Source organism: Acinonyx jubatus, chromosome B3 (genome assembly GCF_027475565.1).
Source record: "Acinonyx jubatus isolate Ajub_Pintada_27869175 chromosome B3, VMU_Ajub_asm_v1.0, whole genome shotgun sequence".
Classification (NCBI taxonomy): domain Eukaryota; kingdom Metazoa; phylum Chordata; class Mammalia; order Carnivora; family Felidae; genus Acinonyx; species Acinonyx jubatus.
This window is the reverse complement of record NC_069386.1, coordinates 71,165,918-71,189,031: the sequence shown is the minus strand read 5'-3', so window position 1 is coordinate 71,189,031 and position 23,114 is coordinate 71,165,918. Positions and strand designations below refer to the sequence as shown.

Genomic DNA, 23,114 nt, shown 5'->3' with positions numbered 1-23,114 from the left:
AAAATACAAAATATGCAAAAGTACTATGACTTTGCCTATACTTCACATGGTGAGCTTTGAATGATGTATAGAATTGTTGAATCCATATGTTGTATATATGAAACTAATATAACATTATATGTTCATTATACTTCACTTTTTAAAAGTACTACAACTTTGGGGCGCCTGGGTGGCTCAGTCGGTTGAGCTTCCAACTTCGGCTCAGGTCATGATCTCAGGGTCTGTGAGTTTGAGCCCTGCGTCGGGCTCTGTGCCTGGAGCCTGTTTCCAATTCTGTGTCTCCCTCTCTCTCTGCCCCTCCCCCGTTCATGCTCTGTCTCTCTCTGTCTCAAAAATAAATAAACATTAAAAAAATAAATTTAAAAGTACTACAACTTTGTTTCTGTAATTGGTCACAAGGCTATGACTGACATCTATTGCTTCCTTAATCAATCTCTACTTTATATTTCCCTTGCCCTCAACCAGTTTTGTTGGGTAACTATAGTTTTCCATTAAGCTTCACCACTGAGCATGAAAATACTAACAGGCTCCAAACATAGTAGTCTTGCTTCCATTGTGTAGAAGCAACCCAATATCTTCTTGTTAATCAAGATCAACCACTCCAGCCAATAGATATTTTTCTTTATGGTTCAATGACTGAGAAGCTCAAAATATCCAGGAGTTATACTTATCATCCATTGAGTAGAGAGATTTCTTTTTTTTTTGTCTCCTGGCAGAAGAATTCTTCCCTAAAGACTAAGATCTCCAAATCCACATAACATAAAGTTGCCAGTATGGAAATCTCAAAGTCTGATAGTGGGTTATTAGCTGTAATAGTAAGAGAAGCCACTTCCACATCTATGTTGTGATTCCAGGGCCCATGGATTCTGTCTATGTGAAAGACAGTAATGCATAAAGTAACATAAATTTCTCTGATTTGAAGCACATGTTAATTTCTACTAACAAAGTCTCATCAGTCAGGGTGTATCTCCCAACTGGCATTGTAACTCAGTCTTCAGTAAGATATTATGTCTTTCAATTAGGCCAGCCACTTCTGAGTGTTGAGGTATGGGGTAAGACTGGCTAATTACATGAAAAGTCAGAATTATTAGTTTGATAAAATAACTCAGGATTCCCACATTATTCTTAATATAATTCTTTATTGTAGAAATTTCCTCATAAAAATCATATGTAACCTGGGGCGCCTGGGTGGCTCAGTCGGTTAAGCATCCAACTTCGGCTCATGAGTTCAAGCTCCACATCGGGCTCTGTGCTGACAGCTCAGAGCCTGGAGCCTGCTTCGAATTCTGTGTCTCCCTCCCTTTCTGCCCTGCCCCCACTCATGCTCTGTCTCTTTCTCTCAAAAATTAATAAACATAAAAAAATACATAATCATATAAATAAATAACTAATAATAAAAGCAGAAAGGGAGAGAGAAGGACAGGGTACTTTGATTTTTCAGGTAGAGTTAGGGTTGGGAAGGTGGGGGTATGATCTCCCAACTGCTCAGGGTCCTTGATATAAATCCTATTTTTCTTCAAACTCACTTTGAGTTCGGAATCAAAAACATTAGTAATTCTCCTTCTCCTACTAATCTGAAAAAAGCGCCCACCACAGTCCCTTTGGGCAATGTACTTGAGCTGATGATAGTGTCACCTGAAAATAGAGGTAGAGAGATTATGGTCCAAAAATAAAAAGGGAAGGAGGGAAGGAGAAGGACATTAAAGGAATACAAGTTCCTTATTCCAGATTTTATGTCTCCAACACCAGCGTTTACTTTCCTTGTACCCTTCCAGCAATCACTCAAACACATTTATTACACATAACCATATCACCACATCCTAAAAATTACCGTTGATCTTCTGATGTATCGTTAGTGATGATCTACTTAGTCTCTCTATATTTTGAGGGTTGCTGGGCACTTTTCACACATTATAGAATAAACCAAGAAGCAGCTAAAAAGCTTCCTCTTTATCTTTCTCCCCTTTCTGCAGAGTATTTGTTATCTCTAAGACTTCAAGAACACAAGGGCCATAAAACTTCTTACGCAGTTCTTTCCATCCTAACACAAAACAATTTTATACTGGGTTATAAGTTTATACTGGGTCCAGTGACACCTAGTATTCAATGCAATTCTTATCAATATTTCTAGCAGAGTTTGGCATTGTTAAAATTACTACATCATTAATTATAATGTTGTTAACATATAAGATTCAAACTCTAATATTCCAACTATGAAATCAAACAAGAACAGGAGAAAAAGCAAGAAGAAAAAAAAATGTCCATAGCTGGAAGCAGCAAAAGAGATTATATCCACAAATTTCTGGTGAAGATTTGTAGAATTTAAATTACTAAAAGAAGGGGTGCCTGGGTGGCTCAGTTGGTTGAATGTCCAACTCTTGATTTCAAGTCAGGTCATGATCTCACGCTTTGTGAGTTCCAGCCCCGCAATGGGCTCTGCACTGATAATATGGAGCCTGCTTAGCATTCTGTCTCTCCATCTCTCTGCCCCTCTCCTGTTCATGCCCCACCCCCTAAAATTAAGTAAGTAAGTAAATAAATACATTAAAAATTTTCAGAGTCCCTCTTAAATAAAGGAATTGACACTCAAAGATAATATTCTGACACATTCTGACCAACACAGTAAGATCTAGGGGGAAAAAAATTCCAAGAAGATCATCTGTGAATGATGAAAGAAACAAGCAGGCAAACTTTTCAGGGAAAGAACATGAGGAGTTCATGTTTTGTTTTCTGGGTTGGCTGACAGAAGAAATGATAAATGAAAACTCATATAGTTAACCTTGTAGGCGGTCAACCTCAAGGCCAGTCTTTAAGCATCCTGGTATTATATGATCAGAACACTATCTTCTCCATCATTCTGTAATACTATTTATTATCATGTAGTTTCTACAAAGACCAAAAACCTGCTAAATTAAGTTTATCACACATGGAGTTATAGAATTATATAGAAATATCTGAGTCTGCTCAGCTCTATTTGCCTCATTTGGCATCATACAGCAAGAGATCTCTGATAATACCACAGGAAGAGACCGTCAGTCTCCAAAAACTCCCCTACCATGGTGGTTTGTGTTCAGCTCCCCCTGCAGTCCCAGACACTGTTTCACGCACAGCACAGAAGTACTTGGCCGCATCGCTGCCAAGGGCTCGAGATTTCCTCAGGTGGAAGGTGGTTTCATGGTTCTTAAATTCAGCCTCAAAACCTTTGATGCCTTTAACCAGGGTGTCCCCTGAAAAGTACTTCAGTAGAAACTGGAGTCCTTGGTTGGGGTGCTGCATGTACCAGAAGAGATAAGGAGTTCCACTATAGGAATAGTTGCACCTCAGCTCCAGAGGGGCTCCTTCAGAGACAGTGACATGGACATCAGGCTGTGTCACTGACTGGGCTCCGGTGTCTCCTGCAAAATCAGTGTTGTGTCCGTGAAAGCAGTGCACACTTCACAATGAAAAGTCAGTATTTCCAGTTGAATCTGTAGAACTATAGACTAATATGAAATTTTACTCACGCAGGGCAAATATCCCCAGTGTTGAGATAAGCAACAGGAACATGGCCGAGCAGTAGAAAGGCAGTGGCTCTTCTCAGGAAAATCTCTCCCTGAGCAGACAAGAAACTGGCTGAGGAAGCCAAGCCCTCAGACATAAGAAGGGTGGAGAAAGTAAATTTGGACAGGTTCCTTGCTGAGATAAAAATGCAAAAGCTGCCGAGATGAGCCTGGAGCTTTCTGACGGATGATTCTTGTCCCTGTCTCTGTCTGCAAAGAGCTCAGCCAGCTGCGGGGGGGGGGGGGGGGGGGGGGGGGCGTGAGCAGATGATGTTGAGCAACAAGATCTCTAGTTTGTGCAGCATCATCCCCTGGAGGCCCCTCCAAGAACTAATTTATGTGTTCCTTCTGTTTTCTGAGGTATGAAAAGTTCTGCACAATATATTTCTTTCTTCCCAAACCTATGATGGTGTATTCTTCCCAGAGCCTGTTAGAAATGAGGTGTCATATAAAAGTAGACTAATGAATTTCACTGAGAAATCAGTTTTTAAAAAATATATCAGACTCAGAATTCAAGTTACAACACAACACTTAAAATGTTTAAGATGAATTCAATCTCCATCAAAATACCACCAGCATTTTTTGCAGAGCTACACCAAACAATACTAAAATTTGCATGGAACCACGAAAGACCCTGAATGGCCAAAGCAATCCTGAAAAAGAAAAATAAAACTGGAAGCATTGCGATTCTGGATTTCAGGCTATCTTACAAAGCTGTTGTCATCAAGATAGTATGGTATTGGTACAAAAACAAACACGCAGATCAATGGAACACAACAGAATACCCAGAAATGGACCCACAACTATATGGTTAATTCATCTTCAACAAAGCAGGAACGAATATCCAATTGAAAAAAAAGTCTCTTCAACATATGGTGTTGGGAAAACTGGAAGGCAACATGCAGAAGAATGAAACTGGACCACTTTCTTATACCATACCCAAAAATAAATTCAAAATGGACGAAAGACCTAAATTTGAGACAGGAAACCATCAAAATCCTAGAGGAGACTGGAGGCAGCAACCTCTTTGACTTCAGCCACAGTAACTTCTTACTAACATGTCGTCGAAGGCAAGGGAAACAAAAGCAAACATGAACTATTGGTACTTCATCAAGATAAAAACCTGCACAGTGAAGGAAACAATCAACAAAACTAAAAGGCAGCCTCTGGAATTGGAGAAGATATTGCAAACGATACATCTGATAAAGGGTTACTATCCAAATCTATGAAGAACTTATCAAGTTCAACACTCGAAAAACAAATAACTCACTTAAGAAATGGACAGAAGACATGAACAGACACTTTTCCAAAGAAGAAACCCAGATGGCTAACAGACACATGAAAAGATGCTCAACATTACTCATCATCAGAAAAATATAAACCAAAACTATGATGAGATACACCTCACACCTGTCCGAATGGCTAAAATTAACAACACAAGAAACAACTGATGCTGGCGAGGATGTGGAGAAAGGTGGGGGGGACTCTTTTGCACTGCTGGTGGGAATGCAAACTGGTGCAGCCACTCTGGAGAACAGTATGGAGGTTTCTCAAGAAACTAAAATTAGAACTACCCTATGATCCAGCAATTGCACACTTAGGTATTTCCCCAAAGAATACAAAAATACATATTTGAAGGAGCACATACACAGTAATCTTTGTGCACAGTAATCTCTCCAAAATTGTGCTTGCCAACAGTGCAGGAGGTAGGGGGGATATTTCCAATACATGACTGTAAAAGGTTTTTTTTTTTTTTTCTTAAAACATGTTATCTAAGACATTTGTGGGTTTGTGACTGAGGAAGGATGAATGATATTTCTGGAAGAGTCAGTTTCTCAATGAATTACACATCCTTGAAGAGTGGCTCCATTCCCCAAATTTAATAGTTTGGCAGACAATGTAAAAATTCAGTTGTATAAAAATACTGATAAAGAAAAACTAGTGTATTACAGAAGTAAATACAGTTTCTTGATATCAGGAAAGTTCTAGAAACAAAGAAAGACAAAATAGAAAATGATTCCAACCAGAATTTAGTTGGTAAAAAATAGGATGTCTACAAAACGTTCACTCTGATTTAATTTCCAGCTCTGTACCTTTCCTGTGCAATTTTTGGCCCCCCTCTCACCCACACAGCTGATTCTGGCCAGGCCCCATGTTGCCGATCAAAGTAAATATCGCACTATATTTTTGTTCCTTATTTTTATCTCTTCTCTTCATTCTTGTTCACTCTACTCTCAGCCAAGATATATGAAAAGGTAGGATAGTGGGGGTATTGAAATAATTTTCTTATCAGTTGGACTAGGGAATTTTAATCATAACAGTCAAAAAATTGAAAGCAGATAATGGGATATTTTTTGTTCAGTTTCCATGGTTATAATGCCCAGAAATATTCCTATCCTGGTACCTGTGCTCAAAGAATTATCTTCATCATGGATTTATAGAGCTATAGACTCTAGATGTCTGCTGAAGTTTATATGGAATGGCAGAATTGAAAACCTGAGATGAACTTTACACACTGTTCCTCTTCTGCCCACCCCAACTTCGCTATCTATATAATATGACTGGCTCGCTTGACTAACCACAGTGTCCTTCAGTAGAAGAATGGGTAAATACACTATGGTATGTCCAAACAATGGAAACTTAGTGCTAAAAAGAAATGAGCTGTCACCTAATGTCTAAATAACTTTAAAAACAGAAGTCTAAGGAAATAAAGGTCAGCCTTAAGATTCCCACAGAATAAAGGATTTTTCAGCCAGTGGTATATGAATTAAAATATCTTTACAGTAATTTAAACTATTTAAGAAATATTTGGGAAAAAAGTTTGTTTTATCAGAATGCCTTAGTCATCTAGGACTGCTGTAACAAAACACCATAGACTGTGTTGCTTAAACAACAGATATTTGTTACTCACGGTTCTGAATGCTGGGAAGTCCAAGATCAAACTGCTGGCAGATTAGTTCTTGGTGAACTCCTTCCTTAGGGCTTATAGATAGACCCCTTCAGTTGTTGGTGAGAAGAAGCTCTCATATCTATTCCTCTTTTTATAAGGACACTAATCCCATCATGGAAGTCCCATTTTCATGACCCTATCTAAATCTAATTACCTCCCAAAGTCCACATCTCCTAATACCATCACACCGGGGGCTAGAGCTTCAACGTATGAATTTTGGCAGAACACATCCAGTCCATAACACAAAACATTCTGAAATTATCATTATCACTGAAGGAAATACTTATTTTCATAGGTAAAAATATCATAGACCAAGTTCAATCCAATTTAGCAACATAGATACACGAGTATATGGATTTACTCTAATTCTAAAAATCATTGTTTGAAATTATTAAAGAAATATGAAAAAAAAAAGAGAAATGAGCCATCAGCCATGAAAAGATGGGAGGTAAGTGAAATGCGTATTTCTAGGTGCAAGAAGCCAATCTGAAAAGGCTGCATGCTGTTTGATACCTACTATATGACATTCTGAAAAAGACAGAACTATGGGGACAGTAAAAAGATCAGTGGTTACAGTGGGGTTAGAGGGAGGAAGGGAAAAAAATTTTTAAGTAAAAGAAAGCATAACTGATAAGCAAAAATCAGAAAGCTTATAACACAGATTTGGAAGGAAATTTTTTATGTGCTCTTCTCAATTCCTCAAAAATCAACTTCCAGTTTTCTGCTAGTTTAGAAAGTGATCATTGCTTGCTATAAAGGGCCGTGGAGTGCGTGGCTGTTCTGTTCCTTATGAATTTTCTCTCGCGGTCCACTTATTTTCCTTCCCTATGCGCCAATACGATCAGTACACACACACACACACACACACACACACACACACACACACACGTGTGTGCCTGCAGGCATACACGCATGTACCAACACAGGCAACATCCTCTTCCTCAGTTATTCAAAATATTCAAAAATATGTGGGGTTTCTTTTCCCTCGGCCTTCCCGGAGGGTCCAGCACACACAGAGGTATTTCTGCACTGGGCCTCATTTTCTTCTTTATCAAGTCTCTCACACAAGTTTGCATTTCTGCCTATACTGCTCATTCTCTAAAATTTGTTGGCATCACGGTCTGCTGATAGCTTCTTTTCTGTTTCTGTTTGGTTTTGTGGGTTTCTGCTCTGTAGGATGTTTTTACATCTCTTGAATAGAATTTTAGAGAAAATCAAGAGATAAATGTGTATTTTTAATCAACCATTATTTTTTCTAAGTATTTTATTTTGGGGGCACCTTGGTGGCTCAGTCGGTTAAGCGTCTGACTTCAGCTCAGGTCATGATCTCACGGTCCGTGAGTTCGAGCCCCGCATTGGGCTCTGTGCTGACAGCTCAGAGCCTGGAGCCTGCTTCAGATTCTGTGTCTCCCTCTCTCTGACCCTCCCCCATTCATGCTCTGTCTCTCTGTCTCAAAAATAAATAAACATTTAAAAAAAGATTTTAAAAAAATAAATAAAAAAGAAGTCATGTCCCTGTAAACGTTCCACTTGAGGTGTTGAGCGCTAGATGACCTTTCATGCAAATAGCAAAGCAAACGTTTTACAGACTATAAATAAACGTAGATACATAATGAAAGTAATATGAAGAAATTAATCTATAACCAAAAGGGCAGGAGGGAACATAACAGGAAAATAAACATAATGTTCCTTAATGGGTGCTTACACAAAGGAACATTTTTAGAATTAGGTAATGCCGAGAAACATAGATGATGCACGCTACCAGGAAATTGCTAACAAATATAATGACACGTTTGCCACAATAAAGCAGCCAGTCTAACGCACTGCTGTTGTCTGTGTCCATTTGTTATTTCGCCAATGCCGTTCATCCTTTGGGAACCCCTGGACCTGCTGGCGCTGGACCTCAGCACCTTCTGGTTTCTATGCTCTAGCCATTTGTATGACTTTTGTATCAAGCAGACACTGAGGAACAAACCACCATACACTGTGCTGGAACCAGAGTGGATCAGTCAGAGACGCTCAGCATCTGGGCCCCTGTTCTGCTCAGAGTTTGCGCTCAGCTCCCCCTGCAGACTCTGTCACTGTGTCTGTCAGGGCACAGTAGTACACAGCCAAATCTGACACTTGCACTGAGGATTTCTCCAAGTGGAAGGTTTTGGATTTCCTGTTGTAGGTGGCTTCAAAACCTTTGTGACTTCCCTTCTCCGTGTCCCTAAAGGCTTTCAGGAGGAGCTGTGGACCTTCTCCGGGATACTGGACATACCAGAAAAGAGTGGGGGTCCCTGTTGTTGAATAAGTACAGTTTATAGTCAGGTACTCCCTTTCGGAGAGGGTCACTGGGCCTTCCATCTGGGTCACTGAGTCTCCGTGGGTTTGTCCTGGGAAAAAAGAAAAGAGACCTGTGTTACCTTGGACATAAACATCCTGGATAAATTTATACTTATATGTTTTGCTGACAGAACAGAAGAAAGAATCCAAATTTTAAGAGGCATTTTACTTACCAAGCAACAAGAGTACCACAGTCACGAAGCCTGGAGAAGAGTTCATCTCTAGAGTGTCATCTAGATAATGTGCTTCATTCATAGCAAGAAGAAGCATTGGAGAGACAGAGCAATGATCAGTGGAAGCCCACATTTCTCAGGAAAGGTGTTTGTGTTAGGAAGCTGCACCCCCTGCTGGATGGGGACTGAAACGGGATGCATGGTGGCCAGAGTCCTCCCAGAGTCAGCAAGATGTCTTTGTCCCTGACTTTATGAGGCACATGGCAGTCTTCAGGTGGCACTTGGAAATCTGAACAGCAGCAATCCTGACCTCTTAGGTCTATTATGTTCTTAGGTCACTACCTAATGTGGAAGTTCTTTAACAGAGCATCCCAGAGCATTATTTCTGTAGCTGAAGATAACAACCTTCTAACACATTTTAATTCTGTACTTTATGTTTTCACGTATCCACTGTGGGCCAGCCTATAATCCACTGACTGCCAGAAAATGGCTGGGATTGAATACAGAGAAAGTAATAAGAAGTCAAGTCATTACTAAGTGGTTCTGTGTTTTTCAACACTGTACCCCAATGTTAGAACAGTGGCTGTCCTTTTTTAATATTCACTAAATATTTTTTTAATGTTTATTTATTTTTGAGAGAGAGAGACAGAGACAGAGATAGAGTGTGAGCAGGGGAGGGACAGAGAGAGAGGGAGACACAGAATCTGAAGCAGGCTCCGGGTTCTGAGCTGTCAGCACAGAGCCCGACGCGGGGCTCGAACTCACGGACCGCGAGATCCTGACCTGAACCAAAGTCGGATGTTTAACCGACTGAGCCACCCAGGCACCCCAATACTTACTAAATATTTCTTAAACAGAAATAATGAACATGTGGCCTTTATCTGAAATATAGTATTTCTTGGTCCTAAAATAATACCAATTGTAAGGATTACTATCTTCTTAACAAAAGCTTTCAGAAGAAAAGTCACCCTATTTTGTAAACAAATATTTTAATAGTCAAATATTCCCGGTTTTCCAAACCAGTAAAAAGTGAATATATGAGTTCTAGACAGAAGAAACGTCATAAATGAAGTTGTTGAATCCCTATTGAATGATCGGAGATTCTCATTCTCTGTTTGTTGATGTAAATATAAGGTGGCTGTTAAATGTGAAATAGGCAACAAATACTAAACCTATACTATTAACAAGTTTTAGGCTCAAAGATGCTTCTGACTGCCATCCATTTGTTACATTTTCTTGCCAACCTTGAATGAAATAATTTCTCCCCACAAGGTAAGGGATCAGGATTATCAAGATAAAGTTCTGGAGAGGGACACATCTTCTGTAGCTCTGTACACATGTATCTCTAAACACAGAGACAGAAGCTTAGCTCACACTGTTGAAAGCCACTGTCCATGGATTCACATCAAGGAGCTTCATGAGTCCAGAGACAACAATGTAGTGGTTTCCCACATGCAGAGGGGAGTAAGAAATTCAAGAGTGGATATTGTTTTGTTTCACATGTCCCTTCCCTTCCTCTCCACTTTCCAAGTCAAATTGTCACAACCAGCCTCAAAACTATGCTAGGAAGTAATTTGGGACAAGCAGCTATCAACTTCTATACAGGTATGGCAGGGAGAATGCCAGATAGACTGAGATAACACTGGTTTGAAAATAAGCAGGATAGCACATGGATGCAGAAAGTCATTATCTACACTATCCAAAAAAAAAAAAAAAAAAAAAAAAAAACAGTTTAAGCCAATGAGAACCTAGAGGAAAAGTGTTTCGCATTTTGAGTGACACCAGAAGACTTGTACAACATTGAGAACAGAGATCTCTTAAATTTGGATTTTTAATGGCTTTATTGATTTGTAACTGACATAAAAATAAACTGCACCAATTTAAAGTGAGCAATTTTATAAGATTTAACATATAAATATATATATCTTTGTGAAGCCATCACCACAGTCAAAGTAATGAACATATGCATCATCCTCAAAAGCTTCCTCATGTCTCTTTGCAATCCGTCTCTCAACCCTCTCCCACCCCCATTTCAGGCAACACTTCTGTCATGAATAGTTCACATAATGTATAATTTTGCATAAGCAGAATCACATATACTCTTTTGTCTGCCTTCTCCTCAGCATAGTTATTCTGAAATTCTTCCATGGTTGTAAGTATCAAAAGTTTGTTCCTTTTTGTTGCTAAGTAGCATTCTATTACAGAGATATAAAAGAATTTGTTCATTTATTCACCTAGTAATGTACATTTCGGTTAGTCCCATTTGGGGGCTGTTAAAAATAAAGCTGCTGGAGACTCACAAATGCAAACAACAAACTGATGGCTGCTAGAGGGGAGGAGGTGGGGAATGGGCAAAATGTGTGAATGTGAGTGGAAGATACAGGCTTCCACTTATGGAATGAATAAATCACGATGATAAAAGGCAGAGCATAAGGAATAGAGTCAATGATATTGTAATAGTGTTTTGTATGGTAACAGATGCTAGCTACACTTGTGAACACAGCAAAATGTTTAGACTTGTCAAATCACTATGTTGTGTGCCTGGAACTAATATAATGTGTGTCAACTATCCTCAAATAAAAATATATACAAATAGGACAGACCTTGTTTTCTTCTAGCTGAGTATTCTCAATTACTAGCTAAACAGTGCATTAAAAACTCATCATGCAATTACAAATTCTTTATCTTATTCAGCACACCATCATCATACATTAGAATGTTTATTCTCACAAAGATGTTATACTTTCATGTTTCTTTTAAACTACATTTTGTAAGGCACTGATGTATTAAAGATATAAAGTGATTCCATTATGAGGTTAATATTCCTATGCATGCTTGAAGATTTGGGGCCTACATGAATGCATGGAACAAATTCCTTATTCTCAACTCAATTTCAGCACCTGAAATTCCACTCTAAAGAACATTCCCCTTAGAACTAATAAATGAATTCAGCACAATTGCAGGATACAAAACCAACACACAAAACTCCATTGCACTTCCATCCACTAACAATAAATCATCCAAAGGGAAATTAAGAAAACATTTCCATTTAAGGGACACCTGGGTGGCTCAGTCAGTTAAGTGTCCAACTTCAGCTCAAGTCATGATCTCATGGTTTGTGGGTTTGAGCCCCATGTCAGGCTCTGTGCTAACAGCTCAGAGCCTGCAGCCTGCTCCAGATTCTGTGTCCCTCTCTCTCTGCCACTTCCTCACTTGTTCTCTCTCTCCCTCCCTCTCTCTCTCTCTTTTTCCTCTCTCAAAAATAAACATTAATAATAATTTAAAAAAAAGAAAATATTTCCATTTACAATAGCATCAAAAATAATAAAATGCTTGGGAGTAAAATTAACTACAGGGACTAAAGAATGTATGCTGAAAATTATAAGACACTGCTAAGAGTAATTAAAGAAGACACAAAGAAATGGGAAGACATCTGTGTTCATGGATTGGAAGACTTAATATTGTTAATATGTCAATACTACAGAAAATGATCTATACAGTTAATGCAATTCCTGTCAAAATCCCAAAGGTCCGTTTTGCAGAAATAGAAAAATCCACCAGAGATTCCTAAGGCGTCTCAAGGGACCCCATATAGTCAAAACAATCTAGAAAAAGAAGAATAACGCTGAAAAAGAAGAATAAGTTCCTACACTTCTTGACTGCAACATTTGATACAAAACTACAGTAATCCAAACAGTGTTGTGTTGTCATTAAGACAGACATATAGACCAATGAAATAGAATAGGGAGTGCAGAAATAAATCCTTGCATACATGGTCAGATGACTTTCAACAAGGGTTCCAAGACCACGTCATTGTGAAAGGACAGTGTTTTCAACAAGTGGTGATGGGAAAATTTCAGATCCACATCACAAAAAAGATAAATGGGACCCTAACCTTACACCATATACAAAAAATCAACACAAAATGAATAAAGGGCCTAAATGTGAAACTGAAACCAAAGACTCTTAGAAAAAAACGTGAAGGAAGATCTTTATGACATGGGATTTTGCAATAATTTCACGATTTTACACCAAAGCAGAAGATGCAATTGGACTATAGCAAAATTTAAAATGTCTGTGCATCAAAGGATACGATCAACAGGATGAACAGGCCACCTGTGAAACTGAAGAAAGCATTTGCAAATCATATATCTGATAAGGGGTTAACATCCAAAATATGAAAGGAGCACTTAAATCTCAACAACAAGAAACCAAACAACCTAATTAAGCAAAGGTAAACCCTAAGATATACAAATGACCAATTAGTACATCAAAAGATGCTAAACATCACTACTCATTAGGGGAATGCAAAACCACAATCAGATACCACCTTACAGTAGTAAGGATGGCTACAGTTAAAAGAAAAAAATAACAGGTGATGGCAAAGATATGAAAAACTGGAATCCTTGTTTACTGTTGGTGAGAATGTAAAATGCAGCTTCTGGGTAAAACATTATAGCAGTTCCTCAAAAAATACAGATCAAATTACCGTATGATCCACCAATTCCATTTTGGCACAGACCAACCAAAATTGAAAGCATTTGGGAATATACTGCAATTACTGAAATTTTTACATGCCCACATTTATAGCAACATTATTCACAATAGCCAGCAAGTGGAAGCAATTCAAGTGCCTATCAGCAGATGAATGGGTAAACAAAATGTGGTATTAGATACAATGGAATATTATTCACCCTTCAAAAGAAAGAAATTCTGACAACATGGGACGACATAGATGAACCCTGAGGCCATTATGCTAAATGAAATAAGCCAGTCACAAAAAGTCAAATACTGTATGACTGACTCCATGTACATGAGGTATGTAGAGTAGTCCAATCCATAGAGACAAGAACTAGAATGTTTCCAGGGGCTGAGAGGAAAGGAGAAATAGGGAGTCATTATTTAATGAGTAAAGAGTTTCCGTTCTGCAAGATGAAAAGTGTCCTGGAGATGGATGGTGCTGATGGCTGTATAAAAATGTGAATGTACTTCATATCACTGAACTGTACACTTAAAAATTATTCACATGGTAAATGGAATGTTAGGTGCATCACAATGAAAATATTTTTTGATTTAAAAAATGCTTATTGGGGTTCCTCGGTGCCTCAGTTCATTGAGCTCAGGTCAACCTGATTTTGGCTCAGGTCATGATCCCAGGGTCATGAGATCAAGCCTCCTATTGGGCTCCATGAGAGCATGGAGTCTGCTTAAGATTCTGTCTCTCTTTCCCTCTGCCACTCTCACCTGCTTTTGCAAGCTTGCTCTCTCTCTCTCTGTCTCTCTCTAAAACACAAAAAATAATAAACTTTTGAAAATTCATAAAAATTAAACACACGCTTATTATTAAGATTTCTACTCTATACATCTGTTTTCCAAATGCAAATATAAGAGGGAGGCATGGTACAAGATCACCTATCAATCAACCATTACCATTCAAATGTTAGGACACTGAGAACATGGGGTTACATGCCAAGGAGGAAATAGGAAAGAATGAAGAGTTTGGATTGTAGAACATTGAGCATAGCAGGCCTGAGGACACACAAAATGAGCCACTTGGCCTTAAATGCTTTTGAGGTGTGGTAAAGGACAAGAACAGAGAAAAGAAAGAATTCAAACTTGGCACCATCACAGTATACCCCTAGTACTCACTATTACTGACCATTTTATGGATAAGGCTGCTAGGGTTAGATAAGCCTACCTTTTAAGATTTGAATTTTTCCATGCTAGAGATGGTAATAAGGCCATTAAATGGAATGTGTTCTAGACAGAAAATGTGTACAGAGTAGGCACTCATGACTTTTCTGGATAAATATATATATATATGTATATAAACATATATACATGTATATAAATATATATATATATATGTATATTATATATATATGAATCAGTAACAACTTTTATTAAAAATCAACCTGAATTATTCTGTTAATATACTGCCTCCACTTGTACTTTCTTAATTTGAATATATGCATCTCTATTCAAGAGTGAATGGCTTTTACTGTGCTATCTTATAGATGTTGGATTAAGGTTCGGCTATCTCTATAAAAGTCAAATTCATGGTCTAGACAATAAGAATACGCTGCAAAACATCAATACTTTGAAAGTTAGAAACTCTTAGCTATATACCATGGCGATTTTTAAATAGCCTTTTTTGTACTTGGAACACCAACTAAAAATGAATATTAAGAAGAAAATTCAAATAATTATCATACACAGATGAAAATGTAGGAATCTAGAGGGAGAAATTCATTTGAAGATAAAGGTAAGAAACTTCAAAATAGAATGAAAAACATTACAAGTCCTTTATCAATTGAGAAAGATAGCATTTTTTGGATTAAAAAATAGGAAACAGATACTTTAAATGTTAATGTGGTTGTTAAGTGCAATTCCAACTTTCTTGTTTTCGTTTTTGTTTCTTTGATTCTTTAATGGAGGGATAATGAGCAGAAGTAAAACAGGACATAATTTTTGACATTTATATTGAAAAGTTACATTGATACTATAAAAATTACCCCCCCCAAATACTTGGAAAACAGAAATAGTGATGAGTGATTGACCCTCACCAGTAATAAAGGTTTCTGTAAAACTCTCTTCTCAGGTTGGTATAGAAAGAGACAATAGATCAATGGGACTAAATAAAGCATGTGGAAACAATGAAAAGAAGAATTTCATAAGATACATGATGGTGATTCATAGTAGGAAAACAGGATGCCTTATTTACGTACAAATAAAGAGGCTTGTTTCTCTGTTGGAGACACTTCCACATGACCCTCAAAGACCCACTAATCACTGATCATTTGTGGAGAAGACTGGTGGGAGGCAGTCTTCTATGGTACTATGGGATTTGAGCTCACTCAAACGTTCACTATGGGATTTGAGCTCATTTGTGCAGAGGTGTTAATAAGGTGGAATGAGTGCTGGCACAAAGTTCGCCACAGGGTAGACACTTCAGAAAGTGAACGTAAGTACCACTGACTCACAGCAAACAAACCTAGACTAGGTCATTAAATAGTATTAAACAGCATGATATATAAAAAGAGGAAACACATGGAGAGATTTCATAACCTTCCTTATTGAACACAATGCCTGGGGCATGATTACAGGAAAGCAGATACGTTACCCCAAAATATGCCTCCATCACATAAAAATTATTTTGAATTGAGGTGCCTGGGTGGCTCAGTTGGTTAAGTGTCCCACTTCAGCTCAGGTCATGATCTCACAGTTCATGAGTTCGAGCCCCGTGTTGGGCTCTGTGCTGACAGCTCACATCCTGGAGCCTGTTTCTGATTCTGTGTCTCCCTCTCTCTCTGCCCCTTCTCCTCTCTCTCCCTCTCTCTCTCTCTCTCTCTCTCTCTCTCTCTCTCTCTCTCTCTCTCAAAAATAAATATTAAAAAATTGTTTTAATTATTTTGAAATGAAGGCAATTAAGAACCAGTAAACTCAGAAAAGCACCTCAACCCTGCCGTTTTTCTGCCTAAAGGCAGGAAATAAATTCTCCTCTTTATTGGAGACAGACTCTTACCAGTCCAGAGATGGTACCAGAGAATCTGCAAATAAACTGTATTAAACTAATCCTCATGTTCCTAGTTAAGGAAGGTAAGGACTAGCACACCTGGTTGAACTACCGCTAGTCCAAACCGCATTGTCTTGCCAATTCCTCACAAACTTATTGTTTCTTCATCTAAAAGATATAAAGCTTCCTGCTCTAATCACTTCTTCAGGTCTTCATTTTCTTGTGAAGGTTCCCATGAATGTGAAAAAATTCAATAAAATTTGTATACTACTGTATAATCTGCCTACTGTCACTTTAATTCTTACACACAGTCAGGAAGCCAAAGAGGGTGGAAGAGAATTTGTCCTCCCATACATAATATATACTCAATAAATATATCTATTGAATGAATTGAGCTGAAAACCTGGCAGTTCAAACAATTTTTACTGATTTTTCAGTCAAAACTTTTGGAAGTTTTTTAGCCAATTCACTAGCAAAATACAGCAATCCAATGGCAAAGACATGATGTGGCTGTTCTTTCTCTCCAATATTTGGTCAAAACTTGTGTATGTCCAGTATTCCTAGGAGGCTCAGTCTGTTAAGCATCTGACTCTTGATTTTGGTTCAGGTCATGATTTCAGGGTGTTGAAATGGAGCCTCCCATCAAGCTCCACCCTGGCCCTAGAGCCGGATTAAGATTCTCTCTCTTTCTCTCTGTCTCTGTCTCTCTCTCCCCCCACTCCCCTGCTCGGGCTCTCTCTCTCTCTCCCTTAAAAAAAAAATGTGTTTTTATCACACATAAGGCAATGATTCAGGGATAAGGATGTTTTTGATGCATCATAATACTTACCTAGAGATGCTTTCTTAGAGTCAGGTTTTCTTCTAACCCTACACCTGAGCTGCCACAGCCCTAGCCACTTCCAGTGTGGGTCAGCAATTCCCTGCCTTGGACCCTATAGCATGTGGATGTATCAACAAGAGCCTGGGGTTTGGGCACCTCCCTCCAACACGCTTCTCACTGTAGACTCCGTCAGTGCAGAGAAATACACTGGGGAGTCCTCTAGCTATGAAGCAGAGATGGCAAGATGGATGGATTTTCTTGTCTTCTGGAAATTCAATGAGTAACGACCTTCTGTGGCATTTTGTTGACTATAAGAATCCTGACGAACAAGGAAAACCATCTTCCTGCTGCTGGACAGCTTGTACCACAATAGACTATAACTTAGATCACCTGGGTCACATGTGAATTCCAGGATGACAGCCCCCTTCTCCTGCATTAACATTGCAGGTGGGGCTTGAGTTACCTTCTGGGCAATATTGGATCCTGAAGGAAAAAACAAGGAATCAGAGGTTTCAGGGTAAGGGATGTGGCACAAGGAAATTGTATTTTACACGCTACTATCCCTCTCTCCCAAGGTACCCATACCACAGTGCCTATCTCCCCAGTTTTAAGGTCATTGAGGAGGCACATTTCTACAAGGGCCATTCCTACCTACCACAATGAGGCCATGACCACTCTTAGAAGGCTGGACAGCAATATGTTTGAGTTCTTCCACTTAGATGGGAACTGTCTACTTCAATTTCAGGGCAGGGCACTGTGAGGGGAGCCTGCCAGGTGAGGGAAGGATGGCTGGGTATGTGCTGCTGCCTCCCCAGAACAGGAAACAGGGGTTTCCTGGGGTAGCACGTTGTGTGGGTCACGTCACACTTCTCCCTGTACCAGCTGAGAGTCTCACTGCCCAAACATCCTTTCGCATTAAGCGACTCTTAACTTGGAAACAATTCCATCTGAAAAAGAACTTGTAAAATTTAACACTGAAATGAGGCTTGATGGTTTAACTGTGGTACGTTCATTCATGGTGTCTGTGATGAAAGTGGGTGGATGGCACTCACTTAAAAATACTACCTGTGATGGATTATGAAAACAACATAAGATTAAGAATCATGTATGCACACTCTATATTTTATCACCTAATGTAGAAATAAATCACGTTATGATAAGAAGGCAAAGTGTTTAGACTAATCACTGTAGCTCTTTCAGTCTACCTGTTGTTATGTCAGTATTTCTCTTCTCTATCAGTATCTGTTCATGTCTCCCTGTTGGGGCCAAAAGCAGAAAAATCTAGTCACTCTTTGCTGAAGAGTTTAGACTGAAGCCCTCAGATAATAGATCCCACCACTGAAGTCTCCTTCTCTTCACTGTTTAGTTTTGACAACTCAGCTCTGTTTAGAAAGCCCAGAATAGACATCAGAGTTTGGTCATTAGGTTAGACAACCTCTGAACTTATATTTTTTTATTACCCCAGTTGAACAACAGTGCACTTGATACCTTCTATTCTCAGTTCTGAGGAGGCTAAACATAGGTGGCCACATACACCTCCACAGGATTGCTAGTCATATGATATTTGATTGTAAATACACGTTCTCTGTGTGTGTGCATTAAAAGTAAGGTTATGGGGTCCCTGACTGGCTCAGTCTGTTGAGCATGCGATCTTGATTTCGGATCATGTCAAGATCCCAGAGTCATAAATTTGAGCCCCACTTTGGGCTCCCCGTGGAGGCTGCTTGAGATTCTCTGTCTCTCTGTCTCTGTCTGTCTCTCTCTCCCTCTGCCCCTCCCACACACCCAGTCTCACTCTCCCTAAAATTATAAAAAGGAAGGTTGTGCCCTCAGGATATTCCTCAACATCATGGCAAATAGCAAATATCTATTGTCTATTAGGGTCGATCTCCTGATACAGTAGCCAAGGCTTAACATCCTTGTCTCAAAGTCTTTGTATCTTCAGCTACATCTTCAGAGTTTGTACTGCAGTCTCCATGAAATATGATGGAGCCACATACAGTACAACTGTCCTGCTAAGTGATAGACTATAACTCTCTGAAAACACCTAACATTTTTCTACCAGCTGGCTGAGTAAATGTGAAATATTATTAATTTCTCCTCCTCCTATTCAACTCTAACACATTTCTCAATGAAAGGAATCTCATGATTGTGCTTCTGTTGTTCAAGAAATATCCTTATCCAGGATTAATCTTTTGGACACTCTTAGACCAGTTTCTGAATTAATAGATTTTTAATAATCTTATCTTAAACACTGAAAGGAACAATACCAGACTGGCCATGCAATTACCACTCCAGACTCCTTTATAAAATCCAATCACTTAGCAAAAACATTAATTCAAGTGGCTGAACTAGTGGATATTTCTAGGGCATGCCAATTTACAAAAACTTACCTAGTCAGTATTAGTCAATATATTTTTAATGCAGTTCCCAGCTTCCAGATTCCAAATACTATAAAGACGATGAAGTTCCTTAATGTTCTAACTTTCCTTAAGCCTCTCATGCATCTTATTAGAAAGGGACAGCAAATACATGAATTACTGGATGTCTTCATGCTAGTCAAAAACTTTTTGTCATGAACAATGTCTCATAATACAAAAGACACTGCAGAAGCTAGGGGAAAATGAGGTCATCGTACTGAACACACCTTTCTGACCAAGGTTCTTATGCAAACGCTTCTGCCAGAGCATAAAGACAAATCCACGGAAAGGTTCAGTAATTCCACTTTAGATGTTGCAACCGTGGCCTCAATTTTGTAAAGAATCACTGAAAATGATGATTTGTTGCATCCATGAGAACAGGATATATCAAACCTAGGACAGCTGCCTGGTGGAGCCAAATGATCTGCACCAAACACTTGTAAAACTCTGCAGAGACCACGCATCACAGAAGGGACAATTGGTTGCAACATGAAACAAACACTGCTGCGGAAACTCTCTAGGACGATCAACATGGGGCTGTTCATGCCTGTCTTGGAACCAGCAAAATCCCATAAAATCTGGAAAGCTGAAATATGGTCTGGAATTCTGTCCCAAGGAAGCATTTGAGTATCTCCATAAGGAACTTACACAATTGCATTCCCTCCGGGAGCCATGAGTGTGTACTAGTTACAGCATTTCATTTATGACATGGATTGAGCACTCTCCTATCAGAAAATCACAGCAATCACAAAAAAAGAGCTAAATATCAAGTGGACTTTGTGTACTACCTGTGCCGTTTCTGTTAATTTCTCTATAGCAGAGCAAGTTTCTCTGGGACAGTTAGGTAAGGTTTGCCCTCACACAGAAAATTCACCTCTACTATCACCCCCACCCCCAATCTTCTCTTATAGTGGAACAACAAATGGAATGTTAAAAGTGAAATGGGGGTATCAGTGTGGCTCAGTCAGTTAAGTGTTTGGCTGTTGATCTTGGCTCAGGTCATGAGCACAGTTTGTGAGTTCAAGCCCCCTGTCGGGCTCTGTGCTCTAAGCCTGCTTGCGATTCTGTCTCTCCCTCTCTCTGCCTGCTTGCTTACCCTCTGTCTCTCTCTCTCTCTCAAAATAAATACATAAACTTAAAAAAAAAAAACTGAGATGGGTTACTATAGCAGACACCCTGGAACTAGTGTGGCGTGGTACATGTTAGCCTTAGCCCTCAGGCCCTGCATCCTTCCCTCACGAAGTCCTGTGCTGTCTTTACATAAACTGCTCACTGCAGCCCATGTAGCTCAGATGTCCCAACCCACACATAGTCCAACCTTCACAAACAGAACTCGATCTATAAACCCTTCACACTTTTCCTTTCATCCCAGGCCCAGATTGTTCTCTGGCCTTTCATTTAATCATATCTGAACAAAACCCCAGAGGAAGATGTCCATGGAGTCATGTGAAATGACCTTATTAGGTATTATTTATTACCAGTTCAGTAGATAAACTACTAGAAATGGATCCTTGGTTACACACTTACTAACTCTTATGACATTATGGATCCTTCACTGAGAAGAATGGAAAATGTTGCTCATATCGGAAATCTTAAACTGAGGTTCTTGAGAGAATCAGCAGAAGCAGACCATTCACAGAAGTGAGTGCTGACCCAAGAAACTTGAAACAAACATATTGCATGAAACAGACAACTCCGTCCAAGCCCATTTAGAAGAGAATTCTCTTTGATGGTTGGCACCACTGATTCTCATACTTTTCTTTTCATTCTTTTGTGTCTTTGTCCTTTTAGAAATATATTCCCACTTTAATGATAAATGTTATAATTTCTGAATTACCTTTGTTCTCTTACTAATAAAAGAACTTGTTTGAGTATAGCCTTTACCTGAGACAATACCCATCCTGATGCTATAACTCAGCTCTGCAAAGCCACGGTTATTGAAACAAAGGTAAAAACTTGTTGGACGTGTTATATTATGTCAACTCCTAGAAAAGCCAAATAATAAACATACCCCAACTAGTATGAGAACAGCGAATTTTAATCAATAAAATATGTCTTAAAATGTTGGAAAAATTTAGACTAGAATAGATATAATTAGACTTGTATAAATAACATGTCTCAACTTGAAAATATGAGTTGGTCTAACACACCCTTGAACCATTCCATTATTAATGGTTGTAGTGTTTCTCTTCTAGGACTATGAATTAAATCTCTAAAAGAGTCTAAACACTTGAAATTATGAGTTATTTTTATAAAAATAACTAAAAGTTAAAAAAAAATCAGAAATAGGGTGCCCGGGTGGCTCAGTCAGTTAAACATCTGACTTCAGCTCAGGTCATGATCTCACTGTTCATGAGTTTGAGTCCCACATTGGGTGAACTCATGCCCAGCTTATGATGAGCTCGAGCCCTGCTTTGGGTGATCTCTGCTTCTCTCTTTCTTTCTCTCCTCCCTCTCCTTTCTCTCTCTCTCTCTGGCCCTCATGGGAGTCTCTCTCTCTCTCTCTCTCCCTCTCTCTCTCTCTGCCCCTCACTCACTTGCAACCTCTCTCTCTCTCAAAAAAAAAAAAAGAACAAATAAAAAGATTCTTTTTTCTCAAAAAAAAAAAAAAAGAATCAGGGATAGGAAACACCGAGAGTAAGGAAGAGGCAGAAATCATGCAGGTGACCATGGCACGAGCTTCTTCTCACTAAGACGCCATTACCAAAAGACTATGCATTGTCTGGTTCTATTCATATGACATTCCTTTAAGATAAAAATATCAAAGAACAAACAAGGTGTGCAAAAAGTTATGGATGGGAGTCAGTGTGATTAGAAAGTTACAGAACAAGGGATTTGGCTGGAGCAATGAAGTCGTTCTGTATCTTGATTGTATAATGCTCAGATGAATCTATATCACATGTTAAATTTCAATATTCATAGATATGACTCTAAATAAAAGTGGTCCACTTTCTATAGATTTTCCTTAATAAAAATCTAAAACACTGAGAAAATAAAATAATTGATGTGGTTTCTACTTTTCAACTGGCCTCTTAATACGTATATTATTTCCTCAGTTTAGAAAAGACAGCAGCAACCATGCTGACTGTAAGGGGCAAAATAATGGTAAATAAATAAATAAATAAATAAATAAATAAATAAATATCAGGTGAAAATGGAAAGAAAAACAAAATAGAAATAAAAACCTTGAAGGTATGATTAAGTTAAGGATCCTCAGATGGAGAGAGAATCCTGGGCCGAATGGAGTCACATGCATACTTTTAAGAGGGAGTGGAGGGAGGTTTGCAGACAGGAGAAATCAATGAAACCATGGAAGCAGAGGTTAGAGCCATGTGGTCACAAGCCAAAAAAATGCAGGCAGCAGCCAA

General features: G+C 38.8%; 2 gene segments (V, D, J or C); both read right to left on the bottom strand.

The window, feature by feature from the left end:
• Positions 1-2,839: 2,839 nt before the first annotated feature.
• Positions 2,840-3,736, bottom strand: LOC113592410 (T cell receptor alpha variable 8-3-like). The segment is given in 2 exon segments: positions 2,840-3,395; positions 3,504-3,736. Coding segments are annotated over 2 exon segments (387 nt in total).
• A 4,504-nt stretch (positions 3,737-8,240) lies between these two features.
• Positions 8,241-9,104, bottom strand: LOC106971372 (T cell receptor alpha variable 9-2-like). The segment is given in 2 exon segments: positions 8,241-8,867; positions 8,991-9,104. Coding segments are annotated over 2 exon segments (432 nt in total).
• Positions 9,105-23,114: the final 14,010 nt, after the last annotated feature.